Consider the following 24231-nt stretch of genomic DNA (forward strand, 5'->3'; position numbering starts at 1 on the left):
GAGTAAACAAGCCGTAATCACTGCGTTTGACACACCCATAGTTCACAATGAATATCTCAATTCTCACGACTAAATGCAACGTGTTCTCTACGATAGCAGACGTGCCACTGAACAAGCTTTCAGACAAGAGCACACATACCTACCAACTATGTCATCTCGGATTGCTTGAGGAGCAAAAGCAGCGGTGTTTTGCAAAACGGCACGTACTTTTTTGGTCACCTAATAAATATTTATATCTGAATAATAGGTTACAAAACATCAAAGCGATAATAAGTTGTGTTGAAAGTACACAATAGTTTGGAATAAATAGTAAATAGACAAATAATAGAATAACTGGTAATCGAAAATAGTTATTAGTTCTCCTGAAATAGACATTATTAAATATAAAGTTCTATTAAAAAATATTGTTATAAGAGTAACCTATAGCGTTATATACAATATGGTATAGTATAAAAGACCGAGAGAAAGGTAATATATAATGTAAGCAAGACATATCTGTTGAAATAACGTAAAAAAATATGAATTTGGTCTGGTGGGGTCTCGAAACCCGGTCTGTTATGTACTGGATGGCGTCTCTATTGGTTTTCTGGTAGATCAGCGTTTCTCATTTATTTATTTTTTTTTTTTTCAAGGAGATCATTTTTACTAGTCAGAATGTTCTGCGGACCGCCCTACTCTTGTCTTCTTCTAAAGTAAATTTATAGTTTTCTTTTATATTCTCAGCATTTATTAATTACAGTATGCGTATATGTTTAAAATAGTCATTAAAATTCCTTTAAATTTGTATTGGAATTAGTAGAAGAAAATTTATATATCTTTTTGTTTAATAATTGAAGGCTATCAAGAATATTTTATGGAGTAGGCAAGCTGATACATTTTATAAAATATCAATCATGAATCGTGGTGTATGGAATTTGGTACCATTGTTTCACCAAAACACGCTCCAGTTCCTTAAGGGATGCTGGTGGAGGTTAATGAGACCGAACACACCTTTCTAACTCAGATCTCAATGGCTCAATGATGTTCAGATCTGGTGATTGTGGGAAAAGGAGAGGTGTGATAGCTCCTGATCATGCTCCTCAAAGCATGATTTCACAGTTTTTGCAGCGTGACAGGGTGCCAAATCAGCTTGGTAGATGCCATCACCATCAGGGAAAAATATTTGGGCCATGGGTAGAACCTGGTCCCCAAAAATGGCCTCATACGCCTTAGCATTTATCATTCCATGCAGGGCTATGATGGGACCTGCAAAAAACCACGATATCACTGTCCATACTGTAACAGAACCACCCCTATGCTTTACAGTTGCGAGCAGACAGTCTGTATCATAGGCCTGCGACGTTGTTCTCCATACGTAAATACGACCGGTTGTTGGAAACAAGGTAAAGGTCGATTCATCGGACCACATTACGTGTTTCCACTGCTCATAAGTCCACGCCTTGTGGTCCTTGCACCACTGGATATGCCTCTTCGCATTTACTGCTGTGACCAGGGGTTTGGCGATATCGGCCCTGCTATGAATTTTCATTTTATGAAGTTTCCGTCGCACTGTTTTCGATGAAACCGGATTCTGTAGGCCGGAATTGAGTTCAGACGTAATTTTCATTGCAGTGGTCTTCTTTTTAGCTGCAACAATCCGTTTTAATGCCCTCCGGTCCCTACCTGACAGGATTGTTTTTCGACCACTGTTGTGCTTTGCAGACGTCGTTTGCCCATGAATTGTGTATGCCCTCGTGACATTGGACACAGTGCCTTTCGATACCGCTACAATGTTCGCCGCTGTTGCCACTGAAGCTCCAACCAGACGGGCACCAACGATCATGCCTCTTTGGAAGTCTGTCAGGTCGCCCATTTTACCGCACCACTTTCACACCACGACACTCACAGGTGAACTGGTTGCTGCTGACGCAAGAGGAAGGTCCACATGACACATTGAAAAAAAAAAAAAAAAAAAAAAAAAACAATCGGCAACCGCATTACGTGTCGTATAGTGGAGGGCAAAACTTACGTGTCCTGTATGAAGTGTTTTTAGATTTTTTTTTTTTTTGTCAATCCCCTGTATATGGGTCTTAGGACTAAGCTTGTAAAATAGACTTTGTATCATAAACTTATATAAACTTTGAAACTTTTGTAATAAAACGGTGAAGGATAAAACTCAATCGCATGTACTCAGTCTCTACCTACAAAACGTTACTTTTTGTTTGGTCTTTTTTGACTAATGTTCAAAGTAAGAGGACCACGAAGGCAGACTACAAGAAACTCAGTTTCAGAAACGCTATGATAAAGCATTGTCTCAGCAAGAGGAAGATTAGGGTTTTGGCACTTTCCAGTCCAGAGATCAGGCTTTTCTTTTAGGGCATTTGCGTTTCAAATCTTGAATATTTGCGAAGCAACACTTACTGCGAAGCGTAATAAAACTATGGATCTTGAAAGAGTATGTTATTGTTTTATCTAGTTCTGTTTATCGCTAAATTAGGCAAAGATAATAACGAGTGATTGTGAATAAGCAGTGTCTTTTCTCTCTTTCAGTTCAACGAACCTGGTGGCATTTGTGTTGATGAAAATGGCAGCCGTCTCATTGTTGCTGATACCAATAATCATAGCATTAAGATTGTTAATTTGAAACAAATGTGTGTATCACAGGTAAGAATTGTCCTCGAATATATATAATGTAATTGTTATTAGCAGTTATCATGAATGAAATCTCAAATTTGGGTATTACCGATAAAAGCTTAAGTTTAGTCAAATAAGTATTAAAAATTATTCACTCCAATATTGATTAATGAATTACTTTCAGTATAACGGAGAAAAAAAATAGTTTTGTTCAGATCAGCTATCTTTACGTAATATTGTTCTTTACCCTTGACATCCCGAGCCATATATTTTCGCTTCAAAGGTCCGCTTAATCTGAGAGAGAGTCATATGCAATGTTAAGAAGGAAGAATTAATTTTGTTCCGGTTGGCTATCTTATATGTAATATTGTTTCTAAATACTGCTCATCGTAGTTTTGAGACTGTGCAATTTACATAAAAATAAAATCTGAATAAAGCAAACTCTTATAATTAATAATGTATGACAGTTCTAGCAATATACATACCATTGTCTTCATTAGTCACATTATGAAAGTACAACCTAAGGCTATAGCTTATAAATTTCAGAAAATGAGAGATATCTGACAACCAGTAAGGTTTTTACTTTCATTGTTACAATTTTAGTGGAAAGAAGCACTATGGAGAAGAGAAAAGGCAGATTAATGAAATGGGTCAAGTATACATAATTTCTAGAATAAGACGTCAGACAAGATAGAAAAGAAAGAGAATAGAAAACTGCATGTTGTGTCTTTTTGCCATCTTTCTTTTCTATCTTGTCTTTTACCTTCCTTTGTAAATCATGTATACTGGTCCATTTCATTAATCTTTTTCTTTCTTTTGTTCTTACCCACTGTTTTTTCTTTACTTTCTTTTAAATGTTTAAATGTAATGAAACGTTGAGGTCTCTACCTAATTAAAAAATTTAAAACTGTACAAATGAAAGGAAGAATTTTATTGGTTATGAAAATTGACCTCCTCTCATTTTCTGAAATTTATAAGCTGTAGCCTTAGATTGTACTTTAATTGATGTTTCTGAGGAAGCCAATATTATATTACCGAAACTGTAACACAGATCACTAATTAAAAGAGTTTGCTTTGGTGAGATTTTATTTTTATTTAAGGTATATTGTTCTTTACTCTTTAAATCTGCTGCTATTTAAATGTCATAACCATCTTGCCTGCAGTTAAGTTGTTTCAGAATCAAAAATCTTTGTCGTTGCGTCCATAGAATTACTTATTCTATTATTAAAACTCATGTTATTGGAGTACTTACAATAAATTTTGAATGCTCAATGATATTGGAAAAACATTTGCTTTTATGTTTTATAGCATGCCACAAAATTTCAGTAAAGCACGTTTCCATAGTAGAAGTTTTATTATAACCAGTAATTACGTTAAAAAAATCCTCTTTCATATTTTTTGTAAAACTATTTCGATTGCTTGTGGCCGTCTTATCATAGGTACAACGTTTGAGCAAAAGGAAGGAAATATTAAAAAAAAAAAAAAAAAAAAAAAAAAAAAAAAAAAAAAAAATGCAGCCTATTTTCGTTTGCAGAAAATCGAACGAAGTTAAACAACCACTTTAGCGATTTAAAGAGTAGGAAAAGAAGAGAGAAATATCAACGATTACGAATGCTTTTGTTTGCTCTCTACATGCATTAGTTCCGTAGACAATTACATCTTTCGTTTTGCGTTTTCTTGCTGCTCATCTGCAACTTCCGCAGACTAAACTATTATCTCCTATTGTCTACCAAGGTAGTGTTGTATTTTGATCTTAAACAATAATAATAATAATAATAATAATAATAAAATTAATATGAAACTAATACCTTAAACTGTTTTTTTTTTTACGTAATAGTGGAATTCTTATCCACTCCTCTGCCATTACTAAACTGCAGCCTTATTAAGACTTAAAAAAATATTACTTTTCTTATTTTTGTTTCAGCTGACTTTAAGCACAACAGAGCCAGACATGACGACAACACCGCAGTGTTGCATTGTGAAGAAAGAGGATGTGTATATAAGACCTGAAGGTGGCTGTATATTCATCAAACTTAAAGTTTCCCTTGAGAACAGCCTTTGTTTGACAGCGGAAGCACCTCAAAAATGGTTTTTGCAGTGTCAAGGTAATGTTTTCAATAGCCGAGTAATGCACGCATTTTTATTTTTATTTAGTTTTTAAGAGAGGCCCAAGTTCCAGTTGCGAGGCGGATTCGGATCTCATCACGTGGCGATGGAAAATAATATAAAAATCAAAGTAAAAGGTTACTTTTTCATAATGATTGTCATTTTTACGTATTTTACTTTCCTTAATAATTTGAATAAATGTAGCTAAACTTGGAAGAAAGTATTAATCTAGATTGTAAAATGAACAGAAGAAAGTAAAATATTGTAAATAATGATTTGCGAATAATAATGATATATTGTAAATAATGACAAGACAAATATAATGATTTGCGAATTTGTAAGTTTTAATAGTATTAAAGCTTTCGGAAATATGCAGGGATTTTCAATAATCGCGTGAATTTTAGAAGAGCACTGTATCTAAGTCTGTAGAGAGAAAAATACAGTAGTTATTGTTATTTGGATACGAGAGAAAATTAGCCATTTTATTGTTCTTACTGGTTAGGTGTCTTTAGAAAATATTAATGCGTGTAATAGATTTCATGTATCAGTCACGCGAACCGAACCCCAGAAGATTAAAAACAATATTTTGTAAAATGGTATGTAGTCCAATAATGACCAAGAAAGTATCCAACGGAAAAATATTGTGTCTATGTTGGGCATCATTGCTTCCATTAAAGACTGGCCAACAGAAAAGCTTCAACAAAATCATTCGAGACTTCAGATTTACACTTTCAGAGGAACATTCTTCAGGACACTTGAACAAGTCTCGAAACCTTTGATACACGATCATAGAAGTATTGAATCGTGTTTTATTTACTTGTTGATAGTTGGTAGTTCAAAACAAACAATGCAAACAGGTGAAAACCAAAGTCAGTTGATTCTGTCGGTAGGCTAGCAAATTTTCACTAAGTATTTTGGCCCTTGTACATCAAATATAGATTAGATAAGCTTACGTTAGAAAAAATACAGTGCTGTTTACTTATAAAATCGATCGTTGTACTCTGATTTTGTATTTACTTCATATGGCATACAGATAATATTGACATCCAAGAAAAAATACTCGAACCATTCCGAAAATTATGGATCAATACCACGGGCAATGAATGCCCTTTAATGTTCTTTATGGTATGGTATCGAAGACGAAGTGGAGACTATCTACAAACAGCACAAGGTTGCGCTTGCAGCTATAATCATCTTTAATCTTGATACGACAATATGTCAAGAGACATCGCTGTGCAACATCGATATGGTTTTGGGAGCACATATATATGGTAGTCTTGTGATTACATCATGAACAAAAGATTGGAACAGCGAACAAACGTGAAATTTTTGCGTTAAACTGGGCAAACCGGCCACAGTCATGCACATGGTGTGAAAAACTTAGGCGATAAGGCAATAAGTCGTACGCAGTGTTTCAAATGGCACAGGCGTGTAAGAGGTGAAGAACGTTCCTTGAAGATGAGCGATCTGGACCACCTTCCATGAGCATCATCCCCGAAAATACGAAACGAATCATGGTATGTATGTGTTGTGAGTATCATCTGAGGACGATTAGCGAGTTCGCACACACTGTTGGTGTGCCATACAAGGCAGCGCACACAATCCTAACATCGAAATTAAACATGTGGCGTGTCCGTATCAACTTTCTCCCGAGTGCTGACCACATCGCGTTCAAATATGCCAAGATCTCCGTGGTTATGTCTCGGATGATCCATTCTTTGTGTCGAGGATTATCACCGGTGATCAGTCCTGGGTCCACGGGTACGGATTTGAGATAAAGTAGCAATCATTGGAATGGGAAAGGCATCGCAATTTCCACGACCGAAGGATGTGAAAATAACTTGCAGTTCAATGAAGACATGGTCATGATGTTGTTCGATATGCGTGGCATTGTTAATCGCGAATTCGTGCTCCAGGGACAGTTTTATTGCAGCATTTGAGAACATTCGGTGAAAGCGATCAATCTGTGATATGCGAAGAATTGAATTGTCCAAGTATACAATGCACCCTCTGACCGAACACTTCTCGTTCGTGAGTTTCTTGACAACTAGAACATGATGTCGCTTCTGCATCCACTCGGTTTAGTTCCTGCATTTCATGTGGTGGAGCAGCCATAATTTTCGAAAGATTAAAAGTATCGTTTCACCGTAGGTTATTTTTCTTCAATCAACGTGAATTGATAATAAATAAAAAAATAAAATAAAATAAAAATCAGGTTGATCCAAATACTAATTGTATTCGAAAATTAATTTTAAAAGCTTGAAACGTTTCCACAGTTTAGTCATTCTATCAATACGAAATGAGAAATTAAAATATTGCCCCCAAAATCCCTTTTAGAAGCGGACGTTTGGAAAACGCTGCAGTACGTGGCAACTTATTTAAATGAGTTTACACAACGAATTTCATTTCTGTACAGTTAGAGGCTCGTGGAGATATTTAATTTTCAGTGTATATGTTAACTTCCCCTCCCTCTCAGACATCCATTTGAATGAAACTCGGCTCAAGTGCTATGTTCGAAAGTTTGTTTTAAACGATTCAGTCGTCCCTTTTAGAAGAAGAATTTTCGAAAATGCTGGGGCACATGTCCAAGTTTATATGTCAAGTTTCATCTCCCTAACATGAAAGACTCGTGAGACACTGTATTTCTGGCATATACGTATTTAAAAACTCCTAATTGATCCTTAGGTTACGCATTCTATTGAAAATAATATGAACATCGAAAATATAATATGAAAATTGAAAATAATATGAAAGAATGCCCCTTGTAATCCCCCTCGAGTCGAAAATCGAAAAAAACGGCTTGATATGCGATGACACCTATGTAAAGATGCAAAAAAGCCGGCTTTTTTTGAAACAATGGTTTTTTGCACATAAAAAAACGGCTTTTTGGGGAAAACGAGAATTTTGGAAATTTTGGCCTTTTTCATTTTTGTGATTTTACTATTAAAATAGCTTTCTTATAGTATACTCTAAGATTTCATGACCTAAAAGCTATATTTCGCTCTGGAATTCACCATCATGATGGATGGAACATATGTTTTGTGAATTAAAGTAAATATAAAGTACGTAGTATTTGAGGGCAACTTTATTTTAACTTCTGAGTTATCGAGATTTCTTTTTAGTCATCCGTGTTTCATTTCCTATAGACTAGTAGGCTTACTCTAGCTTCTAGCACATAAGTTAAACTTTTGTTTTTCAATATATCCGTCAGAGCGTACGTTTGTCAGTATATCTATCAAAGCGTAATTCTACATTCTTGTTATACTGTAATTGTGCAATGATTTAGCAATAACCTTCCGGATATAACCTTGAAGACCATTTTACACTGATAATCAGTGGCGGATTTAGAAAAGTATTTTGAGAGTTTTTTTTTTTAATTAATGTTTAGTTTTTCTAAAAGCATCTATTTTTAATTGAGAAGAGCTTGAAGTTTATGAGTAAAGGCATAACAAATATTTCGTTTGTTTTAGAAATTCTGTAATTTCGGGGTACAAGCTTCACCCGTAAAACATCCCCACCTTAACCCCCTTCGCAAATCCGTCACTGTAGGTAATCAGTAATAACAGTGATTTAAAAATGATAAGAAAGGAAGTCGGTCAGAACTCACAGTACGCGCATTATCTCCACATTCACAGATATAATTAAGAAAAACTTTTGTCAAAATGGTCGAATGCGGGGTTGAATGCCGGACATCCCGATAGAAGCGCAAAAGCTAACCACTCACTCATGGTTGTTGTGCAGTTGTGCTTAACTTAAGTATATTCTCTCTCTCTATGGCCTATGGAATCCGAAGGTTCAGTGCCGTGTTCACAGAAGCTCTCCACTGACTTCAACTGTTAGCCAACTGGACCCAGTTTTTACTTTGTATTTCCATTTCTGCGAGATCGATTTTAATGTTGTCCTTCCACCTGCGTCTAAGTCTTCCTAATGGACGTTTTCGAATTAGATTTCCAGTTAAAACTTTGAAAGCGTTCCTACCTTCTTCCATTCTGGGTGCATGACCTGCCCACCTGAGCCTCCTAGACCTGATGACCGTAACGATGTATGGTAAATCATATAAATTATGCAATTCTTCATTATAAAGTTTCCCTCATTCCCTTTCCTCGTGGATCCGAATATTCGTCTCAGGATTTTATTTTCAAATACTTTCAGTCTGCGTTCTTCCCTCAAGCGACCCTGTTTCACAACCATAAAACACAACAGGCATGATTATCGTTTTATATATTTTAAGCTTTAAATTCCTCGACAGAATTCGCGACGACAAAATACTTTGAACTGAATAATAACACGAATTTCCTGATGTCAGTCGACATTTAATTTCTTTGTGGATATGATTTTGATCTGGTGATATTGATTCCAGATATTTGAAATATCCACTTTGTCGAAAGTATTATTTGATATTTTAAAGCATCCATAATTTGCCATATTACGATCCCGGTGAACTTCCATGTATTTAGTTTTCTCTGCATTTCCTTCTAAACCAATGTCACTGCAAGCGTTTAATAAGGACTCTACATTTCTTTCTATTGTTCTCCTATCATCCCCTATTAAATTTACATCATCAGCATACGCCGTAACCTGGTGAATACAGTTCAGCTCTAGGGCCTGGTTGCTATCTTTAATTTTCCTTATAGCGTACTCCGGAACAAAGCTGAACAATAATGGCGACAACGCATCTCCTTGTTTCAGGCCATTCTCGACGCCAAAGCTCATGGACAAGAATTTTTCTGCTCGGACTTTACTTTGGGATTTATTTAAACACATTTTAATTAATCTAACTAGCTTTCTCGATATTCCGAATTCTGTAAGAATGTTGTACAATGTTTCTCTCCTGTCCGAGTCGTAAGCCTTTTTAAAACCAATAAACAGCTGATGTACGGGGTAATATATTCCCATTTCTTTTCGAGTATTTATCAAATAGTAAATATCTGGTCGATAGTTGATCGATGTCCCTAAATCCACATTGATAATCTCCAATAATTTCATCTGCGTATGGAATCAATCTTGTTAATAGAATGTTAAGAGAAATCCCTCGATAATTATTACATTCAGTTTTGTCGCCTTTCTTGTGAATTGGAACAGTGATTGGTTCTTTCCACTCTTCTTAAATGTATTCCATAGTTTTTCTCTTTTTTAAAAAAATATAAAAAAAGTTTCGTAATGATATGTTGAATTCCTGTCGCTAAAAATTCAGAAACCTTCAGGACTGGGTAAACCGTGATGGTGGTTGTAATTCTAGGAAACCGTACGATCAGATGAACAGTCTTTTACGCATATGATCCATTAACAGAAAATTTGGTACTTTCCCGATTCTGAACAAGCTTAAGGAACAGTCAGTGCATTATAGAATTGGAATTTTACAGATTTTGCAGATTCCAAGCACCTGATAGGTGGTAACATTATTACGTATGTGATCAATGAATGAAAAATTTGTTCGAAATATTCATACAATGTATATGAAAGTTAAAACTTAAAAATTTCAAGAATGTACAGAACCACCCGAAACCAAGTTCTTGATGTGCAGCTTTTAAGATTATCATATAAATGTATTTTTCTCATGCTTTATTTTTTTGTTTCAAAATGAAGGTGTGTGATATTTTGAAGTAAAAATACTACATACAATATTGCTAGTTATTTGTGTATCTTTTTTTTAAAAAAAAATACTTATTTTTATGTATAAGAAGTTAAAAATTTATAATATATATATATTGGTTAATCCTTTGGAATTCATAGTGTAAATATGTTAAGAATTAAAAAAAAAAAAATCTTTTCGAAATTCATGGTTTATTTTAGAGGTTCTATATTATATCTACATCAACCACTAATCAAATGAGTTCTTGTATTGTAGAGAAGCGAAACAAAGTCTGCTTTATCAATTTAAAGCAAAATTTTCAAAAAAAGACCAAAATTTCCCAACCAAAAAAGCAGAATAAACTACTACTTCCGAATGTTTACATGACGAACGAGTTGTCATATTGTTAGGTTATTAATGATACGTTTATTTATGAAATGTGGTTGAGAAAATTGTGCAAAAAGAGCGCATACCATACAGTAAATTAAACCATATGTATTTTTCAGAAAAATGATTCATACTACGGTAGAGAATTGTTAATAAAATATATATTTATAAAAAAAATAAATAAAATCGTCACAGCTTTTTTTTCTTTTTTGAGAAAATTGAATTATTTTAAATTTTTATCCTTCAGTAAACTACCCTTACTTTTAGGTGTTGAAGGATATAAAATTCGAAACAATACTATGTTATTAAAACGTTATGTCTAGAATTCGGTCCAGATACGTTGAACAGTATGGCCTCTGAGTATAGTAAAAGTGCATGTAAAAACGTGACGAAGCGACAGACGAAGAGATGGACAGACATCAAAAAATCATTTTTTCGATATGTTGGGTCGTGTAACTTGAATTCATTGAAATCTCGTATTCAATTTTTATGACTATCACCACACTTTCTTCTTTTCGTCGATCGAATGTGAAAACGAATAGACCTACATCGACACCTAAAGTGATAATTTGTAATCCCCAAAATTAAATTTGTTGTGTTTAATGTGTTGTCGCGCTAAAAAAAAAAAAAAAAAAAAAAAAAAAAAAAATCCATGGCATCTTTTGGAAGCATTCGTGTTGGTCACAAATAGAGCTGTATAATTTAGTTTTGTTTAAAGAAAGCATTCTTTATTCCTTACTACACAGACTTATGATTGCATTTCTTGCACTTGTGGACATGAAAAAAAAAAAGGTATGAGAGAGAGTCAATACTCTAAAAAAGAAACACACACGCACAAACAGTAGAACAATAATTTAATATCAGCTTTTTTTTTTTTTTTTCATTCATGACAACGAGCTATTCTACTTCGTTCGCCGTAACTGTAAGGCTGCAGGTCGCGCATGTTTTGTTTTTTTCTATTCCTGACTCACAGACACACTCGAAGGAGTTGAAGTTCGTCTGCTGTGAAAAAACGGAAAGGGGAGAATAAGCACACCATACCATAAACAAAACAATTGCTGTTACTAATAGTACTCCAATCTTGAATAAATACGTTGATTAAAGGACACTATCAATTAGTTATTTTTTTATTATATCGTTTCGGTTCTTATTAATATGAAAATTATGCATTTTCTATGTTTTGTAAAAAAAAAAAAAAAAAAAAAAAAAAAAAAAAAAAAAAAAAAAAAAAAAAAGATTCGATCTAGTATCAAAACAGTAAAAGAACTACCAGTCCGCCACTCTACCCTGTGACCACACAGACTATCTTTCGTTGCATGTCTTTTTCTTAACAAATAAATACTCATGGTTATAGAGCATGTCACTTCCGAACTTAAGACAACAGTTTTCCTCTATGTTTCTATATTTCTGTACAACATCTTGGTTACAGAAGCTAATTTATATTTGGCAGAAATTTACACCCTAGGTTTAAGCCAATAAATGCATATTTTACTCCACTTTCTAGTTTATTGATTCAACTTCTGGATAATACTATAGTACCAATCGTGAAATTCCCTCTGTAATCGTGCTCTGCTACTGCAAGAATTCCTCCAAAGCCGAGCATAATTTTGTTTTTTGGTTATATTTTTATTATTTATTAAATTTTTTGGAAATATCTTCTTAGATGGATTGCTTTCTATTATGTCCTCTTACTAATAATTGAATTTTACTCAAACGTACGGAAAATGTAATAATTGCGAAAAATCGTGGGTTACAGTATACGCGCAATTTGTTTTGAGCATGAGGGTACGTAATGTACTAACATTAGTATCTAATAAGGCCCATTTGCATAATCCTAATAAATAGTACAATCGCTTTTGTGTCATTGGAGAAGCTGCTTCAACGAAACTTGGAGAAAAGCCGCCATTTTTTATTTTGCAACGGATTTTTTCTTGATCAAGACAGGTCGTCTTTTTTCTCGTGGGTATATTGATCTTCTGGAACGTTAATCGTATTAAACGGTTACTGTGAAATGAAAAGATTACACAGGTGAATCTAACATTTACAGTACTTGAACAATGTTCCTTTAATGCGGTCAAGTTTCAAGATCCACCAGTGGCCAACATATTTTTATCGAAAAAATGCAAGTATCATAATAAAGTGAGTTGCTACATTAATAGGTTTTACTTTAACAGCCTAATTGTGTTGAAAACGATGTTGTTCATTATGTTGAGATAATAAGGCATTGTCAAAATGGAAAACTTAGGAAATGTTGGATTGCATTGGATTAAAACCAAAAAATCTAGAGTACTTTGAAAAAATAGGTTTTGACCGTAAGTACTTCAGTCGATTGAAACAGTGTACACCAAAACCCATTAGCTGATATTTCAGCACAACAAAACTGCATCTACTAATATCATATAATATGAAGAAACAACCTAATGACCATTAGTGTTTGAATCTTTTATCATCGCAAATCACATTAAATTTTTCTTAAATAATTGAAGACGTCTAGCTGGGCAAGTGAAAATACCATTGTGGTGATTCGAGATGTAAAATGTTCTCGTTTTAAGAATCAGCATTAGAATATTTCGTTGTATTGATGCACATTGTATCAAGTTAACATTTTTAAACTTGGTTTTATAGCACATAATCAGCTATGCTATGTACACTCATGTCCAAAATGATAGTTGCATATCTATAACTGTATTCTTGTAAGAATATAATTTGATAATGATTTTGCAGGGTACTTTTAATATTGATACTGTGAGTATTACCGGGAAATGTATATTTGTAGTAAATTTCATAGGAAAAGAATTATAAATACGAAAAAAAAAAATGAAATGAAATCTTTAAGTTTTACGTCCCACGGTTATGCCGGTTAGACTAAAGGAGACGGTGATGATGAGAGATGAGTGAAATGGTGGAATGAAGAAAGTGGGAGGAAACGGGAGAACCCCGAGAAAACCCACGAGCACGGTGTTTGTCCACCACAAAGTCCACACGGCGAGAGCTGGGATCGAACCAGGGACCCCAAGCACCGGAGGTGAACGCTCTGCCACTGAGCCACCGCGCCCCCCTATAAATACGAAAATTAGAATGAGTAAAACAAAATGTTGCTAAGTGGACAAGAAAGATTTATTTTCGTCTTATTGTTCCTTTTTACTGCTCTTTTGACAAGAAATTTACCACATACATGTCTGCCGATTATGCGCATACTAACATTATAAGAAATACCGGGCGAATTCATTATCAAATTATATTCCTACTACAACATATTTATAGACATGCAACAATAATTTTGGACATGAGTGTACTTCTGTTTGTACTGTCTACTAAAGGTATCTTCTTAATTCTTTAAGGAACTATTAATGTGGAACTTTTATAGTGTCTTTACATACAGAATTTCTTACTAATACTAATAATAAAAGGGCTCATAGCGAGTCACTTTTTTTTAACTAAAAGTTTTTTTTTTCAAGTTGGTCGCTAAAAGTTACTTTTTTTTTTCAAATTTGTCACTAAAAGTTACTTTTTCGTGTGATTTATGTTTTGCGTTGGTAGTTTTGTAAGAAACATATAAAAATAAATGGGAAAAGGCAGAAACTTGTTACTCATTACTCTTCTGAAAGCTTCAGTACTTGCTGCCATATGTGAAACAGTTAGTTTTATTCTCACTTCAGCTTTTATTCTTTCTAAAGCACAGTGGATGGTTGGTGGATGCTTAAGCTCTCAAGGTGGGGTTGAGAACCCTTCTGTCTATTCTTTCTTCTATCATAATAGTCTTTTAGTTTTCTCTCGTAATAGTTAACGCTCCGATCAACGTTGTGTGTGTGTATTTGTGTGGTTCATCATGTTCGTCATGTGTTATGCTTGTATGGTATGTTCTTAAGAGTAGGTGATGAATTTGAATATTTCATGGCTTCGAAAACTCTCAATGCTAAGTTAAATATAATGTCTGGGATGAAGAAATTCGGAAATAGGCCAGAACTGGTTCCACTTAGAAGCTTCCTACGTCTGGTAAGTCTGCTTACCGCAGCTACAAAGCATACTTAGAAAACCTAAGAAAGGAGGAAGCTCAAAAAGAAGTAGTAAAAAAGAAAAGATAAAACAAGCAAACAGAGAAGTGATGGAGAAATTGACAAAGGAAAAAGGGGCATGATGAGATTTTGGTCACTTTTTCGTGTGCTTTTGGTCACGGGTCACAAAGCTTTCACAGCATAATTGTAATATTAAATTTTTGTATTATTACAGATAAGACTTTATCAGCGGACAAATCATGTGGAGATTACACACCAGAAGTATCACTGACGATAAGGGCGTCCAAGGTACCGAGTGGTACATTAAGAGCAATATGCATATGCTTCAAGTTGTTTGTGTGCTTAGAGAAGGAATCTCAGTGTACAATGAAGAATTTTACGTTTATGGTAAATGTACATTCCAAAGAAGATTCCCCTTGTGAGGATGAAGTGGTTTTGGAACATTTGGTGACGTGAAGATGAGTAATTTCTACATACGTATCAACTGACTGCTACAATACTATATGTAGAAAGTAAGGAATTAGTACAGAGGTTTGACTCACAAAGTGCTTCCAGTATGAGTAATGGTCCTCATTCTTTTCTTTGGGTATTTTGATCGCTTCATACTCATTAGTCTGTAGATTACTCTAGCTGACAATACTTGCGTTAGTGTGTATATAAATTCTCTACTCTTTTCGCTGGAACTAACATATAAATTGTAGAGTTGGTTGGAAGACTTAATGGATTTATATACTTTTCATTGTTATGAAATAATGCCAAACTTGTATTGGCACCACTGTAACACAGGATCGCGGGTTCGATCATCTGACATGTCGACTTAATTTATTTTTAGGTTTTACGACGGAAAAAGTCATGGGAATATATCATTATGGTGCTAAAAGCGGTGACAAAAGACTTATAACTGATGCGGAAGACCAGAATTCGATTCCTGTTTAGAGTTCATTTAGTTCGGTTCCCACGTTAAGTTGTAGGTCGAAGTCTTATGTAGCATCGCTGCTGAAAGGGCTAAACTATAATCAACCAAAGCACTTACGCTCTAGGGAAGATCCCGAACTGCTAGCTGATAACGTGTAGGCTTGGTAGTAGGCATAAAGTATTATTATTTGTAAATTTCTTTCAGGTGCTTTCGTTCCATCCAGTATTTTTTTCAAGGTAATTAATTCACATTTACATCTCCTTCAGCCAAACAGCATAATTATGCGTATGTTTTTCTTCTATTTAATATTTTTTTTTTATAAAAAACAGAAAACATTAACCCAAAATCGAGGTCAGATATTTTTGTCTGGTGATTGGCTCGAAGATTGGTATGAAATGGTGTTTGTCCTATGCAATTAAGATAAACTAATACTGACTTGTAGAACATACTGTCCTTTGTTATGTATAGGATGACACTGATTCTGGAAATATTTTTAAATTATTGTGTTAAAATCTAGAAATAGTTTCATCACAGACAGTTTAGTGACGGATCAGTTAGTATTATGTGAAATCGGGAAGTATAATAAAACGGAAGTCCTCTGTATTCTTGATATAAAGAGGTGACTGATCTTAAGATAAAATGCAAAGATATTCACCAATATCGTAATATTTGGATGATATATTTAATGGACAGATATTTTCTCTACTCCTTTTAGTGTGTCTAGTATAATAATCTCCAATTCGTCGCTTTGAACGACTTGGATGGTATTTCACTGGGAAGCGTGTTACTGTTTTTTCGTCCTTCGATTGGCTGACGCGAATATTTTGATTTTGCGGGTTCTTCCTATATAATTTAGGCGCCGAGTTAACTTTCAATCTTTTTAAAAGTCCTCGCGATTCAAATCCGTAAATATGAGGGAAACGACAACTAAAATTTTCATATAAATACATTGTTTTAAAAATGCATTTAGTCTGGGGTCCGGATTAGAATTTTATTATATTAGAATTTAGCCGCGGTGGAGCGTCTATCTACCAACAAAACAGGATTCGTCTCGGATTGGGGTGAGGATTTATCTTTTGTTTACTCTTTCCAATGCAGCGAAGAAGTTAACTCGATCGTTATAAAAATGGGTTCCTGTGGGCGAGGGTGTAAAGGTAGTTGTAGTGTGCTACTGAGTATACTCCATCCACATGCCGAACTCAAGAAAAAAAAGTGAAACCCATTGGCCTCACTAGTCTGGGAAGAGGATGCACTTTATTTTTTATTATTTTTTTTAAGGAAGTATACATATAAGGCATAAAACCACACAATAAAGTAACATTATACTTCTGCATTCGATGGATTCCTATGTACGTATATATTATACTATGATAAAAATGTGCCTTCTCACATAGCTTACTAGGGAAGCATGATATGTGGTACCAAAATGTAAAGAAGTTTCAAAAATAATATTAGCATCTACTAATTGAAGCAATACTCAGCCTTACAGTATTTTTAATATATTACGTTATTCGAATATTGTGGTTACAATAAAACGACATTTTACTAATTACATTCGAAAAGTGATATTTTAATACTAACTGTTAATTACTTACACTAGAATCTATAATTTAATGGAAATAATTTGTATGGACTGTACAATATACAAAATATCTGGGAAAAATTACAAATTTGTACTTTCCTTGTGTAATTATTTAAGACTTAAAGCTCTAGATATTTTACCACATTACAATTTTAGTTTTATTATTAATTCCTAATGTCTTTTTTATTTATTCGAGCTATTTGTGTTATTTTCTCAGTATTCTCTACCCACAGTTTACATTTCAGGTTTTTTGCGGATACAGCCATGCTAGCTTACCAGATAGAATATAACCCTACCAGGTTAAATCGAAGTATCTACGTTCTTTTTCAAACGAAAGTAAACCCTTCGATTAAGTAAAACGACCGAATCAAAATTCTAAACTCAATACGGTCACACTGAACAAACTTAGTTCAACTGAAAGTAAACATTTGTGGCATTAAGGTTAAATATTCACTCAGAGTTACAATGTTAAACATTTTGGATCAACTTTGCCAATTTTTGTTATTTGAACCTGTCATCACTTCATGAACACCAAGTTAAGTTTATTTTTTATATTGTTGTAAAACTTCCAAGTGCAAATTTGTGATATTGACGTGAATATTGTTTCAATGTACAAATTAAATACGAAAAATGAGAAGCTAAGATACTACGTCCACATGCCAACTATATTATTGATGAAAAAAATCAAAGTATCTTGTGGAATCAAACTCTGTCACTATTTGAAAAGAGGAGCACGAGGAACCATCTGGATATGCACATACTCTTGAGTGTTGAGCCATCATTTCATAATGAATGCCTGGATACATAGAGAAATCGTGAATATACTCTTGCTGAAAATTTCCAAATGTGCTTCGAATTAATAAACTTAGACCTGGTCTTTCTCTGCCAAACCTACAAAATAATAGACGAAACAATTATTAAAATGTATATGGTTAATTCATTTATATTTCATTTACATAAACGTTTACACTGTCAACACTTCTACAGCGTTTGCACACGTTCCCGGCAATGCCGGTGTCGAGAAATAGTTTGAACGTGAAGGAGAGAACATGAGTTCAGCAATAAACAATATCTCACTCAGTCCACAATCGTTCTATGGAACAAATGCAAGACTAGACACAGAGTACATGAATAATTTTATTATGATCTATAGGGTAAAGCAGCATGCACCCACAAGACTGGAAATTTTCTTGTTCTGTTTGTGCTTTCTCAAAAATGAAATGAAATCTTTAAGTTTTACGTCCCACGACTATGCCGGTTAGGCTAAAGGAGACGGTGATAAGAAACTGATGAAATTGTGGAATGAAGGAAGTGGGAGGAAACGGGCGAACCCCGAGAAAACCCACGAGCACGGTGTTTGTCCACCACAAAGTCCACACGGCGAGAGCTGGGATCGAACCAGGGACCCCAAGCACCGGAGGTGAGCGCTCTACCACTGAGCCATCGCGCCCCCTTGTGCTTTTTCAGTTCTTTCTGTAGTAGTTTTAGTTTTTTTATTTACTTTAATTTTATTTACAACTTTTGTTATGCTTGGGAATGCATACTTCTTCGATTATGATGGAGATTTAAACTCATGTTTTCTTATTATGGTTATTCATACCCTACATACTGCGTTGCATAATTAACAGGATAAACACTGGGCAACTATCCAACATTCAATTTCTTCATATCTTCATTTTGTTCATTTCCGCCATTTTGATTTTTTTAAAAATCATTTTAGTAAGTTTCGGCTGTAGGAGATAACAAAGTAATATATATACATAAATATGTGAAACTCCTTTCCACGTTGCCGTAGTTCGGTAATTCAAACAAGATCTGAATTTCACTTGCTGAGAATTTATGTAAATAGCAACCCGATATATTTGTGGTACCTCACAGCTATTTTGATTACTTCATTCTTCATTATGTATTGAAGTAATGTGAAAAAAAGAAAATAATAGAAAAAACTGAAGTAAACAAAAAATCCCAAATACAGGAAAAGAATACACAACGCCTTGCCACTCACTCACACTGTAGCTAGATTGAAGAAATTATCAGCAAGCCGGCTCCGGCATTACCGGCTGTATGTGCATCCACGCATAAGAAAGCATTGCCGCCGACAAAACCGGAGCTGGAGCCGACACCGACATTGTCGGCGGCTAGGCCGACTGTATTTGCCGGTCCCGGGAGTTCCACCGGCTTTTTTGCCAGGTCGGAAAGCGTGTGCAAGCTACCATTTGATTACATTGATGCCGATTTTATCGCCGGCATTGTCGGAACCGGATCCGGCATTGCCGGGGACGTGTGCAAACGCTGTTACTCTTAAGTTTTTACTTCTACACTGCCAATATAGTTAACTTAGTGGTATCACAAAGTATGGCAATGTCCCCAAGCTAATAGTTGTATAATATAGAATTTCGACGTTTTTGTCCATTAGTTTAAAAGTTACAAGGGTTATCACGATAAATGGTCCACCCTGTATATAGATGTCCCCTTGAAACGGGAATTTTCAAAAACGCTGAGAGACAGGTCCGCTTATTATAAATGCAAAATTCCTGTACCACGTTCCATCCTCCTGAAGTTGAGAAGATCACGAGATACTAAATTTTTTCCATAAATTTTGGAACTCTAGGTCCCTCATTAGAAAACGCATTTTAATCAATGTAAAATAAAATAAAAAAATGATAGGTCATGTACCAGGAATCATCGAAATTTGTGCCGTGAGCTAGTAGTAGTTCATGGACAAAAAATTGTTACATTAATATATATAATGAGAAATTTTCAAAAAACACCAATCATGGGCCCTATTATTTTAGATGAAGAAATTACGCAGGAACTTTGATCTACCTAAATCGAGAGGATTGTGAGATGTTCATTTTTTCGCACAAATTTTGACACCCCCCTTAGGATACGTATTTGAACAAAGTAACATGGTAAAATTGCAAGTTAGTTTATGGTTCAGTTATGTACTAGAAATCATCAAAATCTGTGCAGCGGTCTGGAAGTAGTTCGTGGACAAACGTAGCTTCATTCATTTTGATACCTCCTTGTCTCCTCCTTAAAACGGGACTTTTTATCCCCTTCAGATCCATGAGAATTGTAAGACCTGTAGATCCCAAAACGTCGATAATGGAAATTTATCACTTCAGCAGTTACCAGCTATGGCCTGAGACAACTATGTCTTTATAGTCAATAAAAGATTTTTTTAAAACAACCAATTCTACGGTAAGTTTTTTTCACCTTTTTATTACTCAGAATAGTGGTAGTAATTATAACGTACGTGTCTGCTAATAAGAGAGTTTTCTGTAACTTCATAAATCAGTATGTATCTGGTAAAAATTATACAAAAACGAGAGGCTGATTTTTAAACTATTGTAGAGCAATCTGTATTTATTAGACTTCCAAACTATGCTATGCATAAATGTCAGAAGTCTTATACAACGGCTACTTCAGTTAGTCTGTCGACAGGTGTCCAAGCAAAACCAGTAAGAGATTGAGAAGCAGAAAAAGTGGTAAAATAAATCGAGAAACGGTTCTTTTGCAATCGATTCAGCATCCTAAAAGTAAGCTTCATCTCGTCGGTTGACCCTCTATTCAAACCGGAAGTGGCAGAAATAAACCATTTCCGATTTCAATGTTTCTCGCCATAGAACAGAAACGATAAAAGGTATCGAAAACCTGCTTTTTGTAAATCGATCACCATCCCAGAAATAGGTTTCATGTCCTCTGTTAACGCTCTATTCAAACCGAAAGTAGTTGAAATTCGCCATTTCCGGTTTCAACGTTTTTCGCCGTAGAATGTAACGTTAACAGACAGCGAAAAGCGGGTTTTCGCAAACGACAACGTATCATGACTATCTGAAACCGGTGGTTCAAATTTACTATTTCGCTTTTAATATTGATTTCCGTAGAACAAAAACTGCAAAAGATATCGAGAAGCACTTCCTTCCAATCGGTTCATCAAGAGTAGCTTCATCTCTTCAGTTGACCTTATATTCAAATCGGAAATGGTATTAATCAACCATTTTCGGTTCTTATGTTTACCGTTAAAGAACAGAAGCCGTAACAGATCGCGACAAGTTATTTTTCCAATCGATTCAGCGTCTTAAGGTAACATGTCATGGTCACCGGCAATACTGGTTAAAATTTACTAGTACCTCTGGTTTCAATACTGATTTCCACTGAGCAAAACCAAAAAAAAGATAACAAAAAGTTGTTTACTGCAATCAATTCAGGGTCCCAAGAATAGATTCCATGGTCTTCGTTAGACTTCTATTCACACCGAAGTGGTAGTGATCAACCTTTTATGGTTTCAACGTTGGTTACCATAAAACAAAAACGGTAATAGATAGCGAGAAGCTATTACTTGCAATCTATTCAGTATTCCAAAAGTAGACATAATTTCTTCCGTTAGTCCTCTATTCAAACCGGAAGTGATAGATATAAACCATTTCCGGTTTCAGTGTTTGTCGCCATTGAACAAAAACTGTAATAGATAGCAAGAAATAGTTTTCTGCAATCGAAATGAAATGAACTCTTCCGTCTCAAAAGAACATAACACCACCACCAGCTGCAACAGCATAGCAAAACCTGGAAGTTTTTGAAATTAATTAATACTGTCGGTTTCAATGTTCATTTTAATAGAGCAAAAATTGTAAGAGGGATCAAAAGTGGTTTCTTGACGTAGATCTGCGTTCCAAGAATGAGTTTTGTCCCGAACTTTATCTCTTTCTTCACACTGGTAGCGGTCAAATTCTGCGCCTTCTGGTTACAACACTGTTTCATGTCCTCTGATAACCGCATAACTGATAAAACGGAAATAGATAGGGATAACCAGTTTTTGATATGGATTCAATACTACAAAAATATGTTTCATCTCTGATTTATTCCTCTATTGCAACCAGAAGTGGGAGGAACCTCATCAATTAGGAATTCCAGTTTCAATATTAATCTCCGCAGAGCGAAAACAGCAAGAGATAGCGAGTAATGGATTTCTGATATGGATTCAGTGTCCGAGGAACAGGTTCTATCTTTGATCTTTTTAATTTATTGCAAGCAGTAGTTATTGATGTACTACTTCAAGTTTAACAAGTTTAACACACGAACTACCAAAGGGGTCATATTGACCTCTCACCGTCATTCATCATCCTTTAATTTGAACATTAATTAAAATATGCCAAACATATGTCAGTACTTTTCTGCTCTCTAACCAGTGTGATTATATCCTAAATACCATACTTCAATTATTTTTGGTTTTCTTTAAAAATGGCGATTTATCTAGAACTACCACGGGGGTCATTTTGACACTTACCTATTTACTTTGAAAATGAAAACTTTGAATTTTACGTTTCACGCTTATGCCGCCTAGCTAAAGGAAACGTTGATAATGATAAATGAATGGAAGAGTGCAATGAACAAAGTGAGAGAAAATATGCGAACCCTTAGAAAACCCTCGCAGACGGTGTTTGACCACCACAAAGTTCACTTCCTATTTATTTTACCCTGGATTTAAAAAATGCCTGTTTTCATTCTTGTTTATACTTTTTATCAAGGTGTATTATTGACGCCCCCGAAACAATTGTGAACAACCATTGATTTGTGGTAATTTTTTGAAGAACGTGTTTCACTGTTTGCAGGTAGTAAACGGCGTGCACAGCAGAGTGTCTAGCACAGTTACAATATATTGACGATAGTGCTTCTGGTAATGAGGACAGTAACAGCTGAATTGAAAAGGAAATGTTACAGACCTTGAAAAATAAGATTTTTCCAGTAGTTATGACAAAGAAGCCAAATATTCTGATTCTGATTCTAGTGAATGATTCAAGTGAATGAATAATGATTCAAGTGAAGAATCTGAGCAAGGGAATTCTACTGAAATTACTGGTAGGCTTAGTGAACTCCGGATCAGACTGTGTGGACGATAGTGAATGTAAAGAACAAGAGATGCCGAAGATTACAAAAACATCCTATAGTTCAAAAACAAAAACATAAACATAATATAGTTCGTATCAAACCAGAACCCACATCACTCGTTACGAGTAATATGGATGATGCTTGTGCAAGGGCATTCAGACTGATTGTAACCGATACTCTACTGCGAAATATAAAGAAGTGTAAAGAAGTTGAGGCCCGTCGAGTTTAAATTATCCTAACTAGTCAGTTTTTCTCGACGAGTTTGATGCAATTATTGTCTTGCTATATTTTTCCGTGGAGCAATGAGGATGAAGAGCGTTAAATGTAAAGTGTCTCTGGTCTGGAAAGCTTGGGCTGCGGCTCTTGAATAAATAATTAGATTTATAATGTTTGTCCCAAGTCTAAGTGGAGCGAAAAGCATACAACTAACAGGTTTTGCTTATTTTCTGATATTTGGTATCAGTTGATTGAAAATTCCCGAAGATGCTACAATCCCATACTTATTGCACTATTGATGAGCTGATCTTTCCAATGAAATTTGTTCAGTTCATGAGTAGCAAGCCGGATAAACATGGCACAAATTTTGGATACTTCTTGAAGTGAAGAACAAATATATAGTAAATAGTTGACTACTGATATTGAGCACCATTCACACTAACGTGCATGTAATGAGTGGTCACGAAAATAAGAAAACTGAAAGTTTCGTTTTACAATTGTTTTACAGAAAATTGATGTAGACATTGTAGACTAGATGGATAGTAAATATTCTGTGAAGGCTGTTTGAAGAAAATGGCCGGTATAGCTCTTTTATAACCTACTTGGTTTGGCCGCCATAAACTCACATATCTTATACAAGTATATTGCAAATAGGCATATTAGTAGACAGGAAATTGGAGAAGTACTGTCTTTTAAGTTGGCAAAGGAACATTCTGAAAAAAAGTGAGACAAAGATTTGCCAGCAGCATCAAGTTCTACAGGATAAAGGAAGAAGTGACAAATCAGGACATGTAGCGGAATCAGTGCATTTAAATTTATACTATATGCCTCAATATAATATTATTATAAAATTTTTGATTTACTCTTGAAACTTGTACTGGTTTATATGCTCACATCTTAAAATTTTAAATAAATGCGTAACATATTGGTA

The 24231-nt window shown here is 34.8% G+C and overlaps 2 protein-coding genes across 5 annotated transcripts in view; one reads left to right on the forward strand and one right to left on the reverse strand.

Moving 5' to 3' along the window:
• Positions 1-17000, forward strand: part of LOC145689685 (NHL repeat-containing protein 2) — a 46209-nt gene extending 29209 nt beyond the window's left edge. For 2 of the 3 annotated variants that reach the window (XR_014132107.1, XR_014132108.1), the window contains 4 exons: positions 2530-2643; positions 4538-4718; positions 14909-16586; positions 16621-17000. Coding sequence is in view for 1 of the 3 variants with exons in the window: in XM_081763884.1 (XP_081620010.1) it covers positions 2530-2643; positions 4538-4718; positions 14909-15150 (537 nt within the window). In the remaining 2 variants the exon portion in view is untranslated. Of the gene's footprint in view, positions 1-2529; positions 2644-4537; positions 4719-14908 lie in introns of all 3 variants that reach the window. The other variant, XM_081763884.1, reaches the window with a different exon arrangement.
• A 150-nt stretch (positions 17001-17150) lies between these two features.
• Positions 17151-24231, reverse strand: part of LOC145689693 (F-box/LRR-repeat protein 18-like) — a 54014-nt gene continuing 46933 nt past the window's right edge. For both annotated transcript variants that reach the window (XM_081763894.1, XM_081763890.1), the window contains one exon: positions 17151-18083. In XM_081763894.1, the coding sequence (XP_081620020.1) occupies positions 17861-18083 (223 nt within the window). In that variant the 3' untranslated portion in view covers positions 17151-17860. The remainder of the gene's footprint in view (positions 18084-24231) is intronic.

Source organism: Thermobia domestica, chromosome 1 (genome assembly GCF_964235325.1).
Source record: "Thermobia domestica chromosome 1, izTheDome1.hap1.1, whole genome shotgun sequence".
NCBI classification, from domain to species: Eukaryota; Metazoa; Arthropoda; class Insecta; order Zygentoma; family Lepismatidae; genus Thermobia; species Thermobia domestica.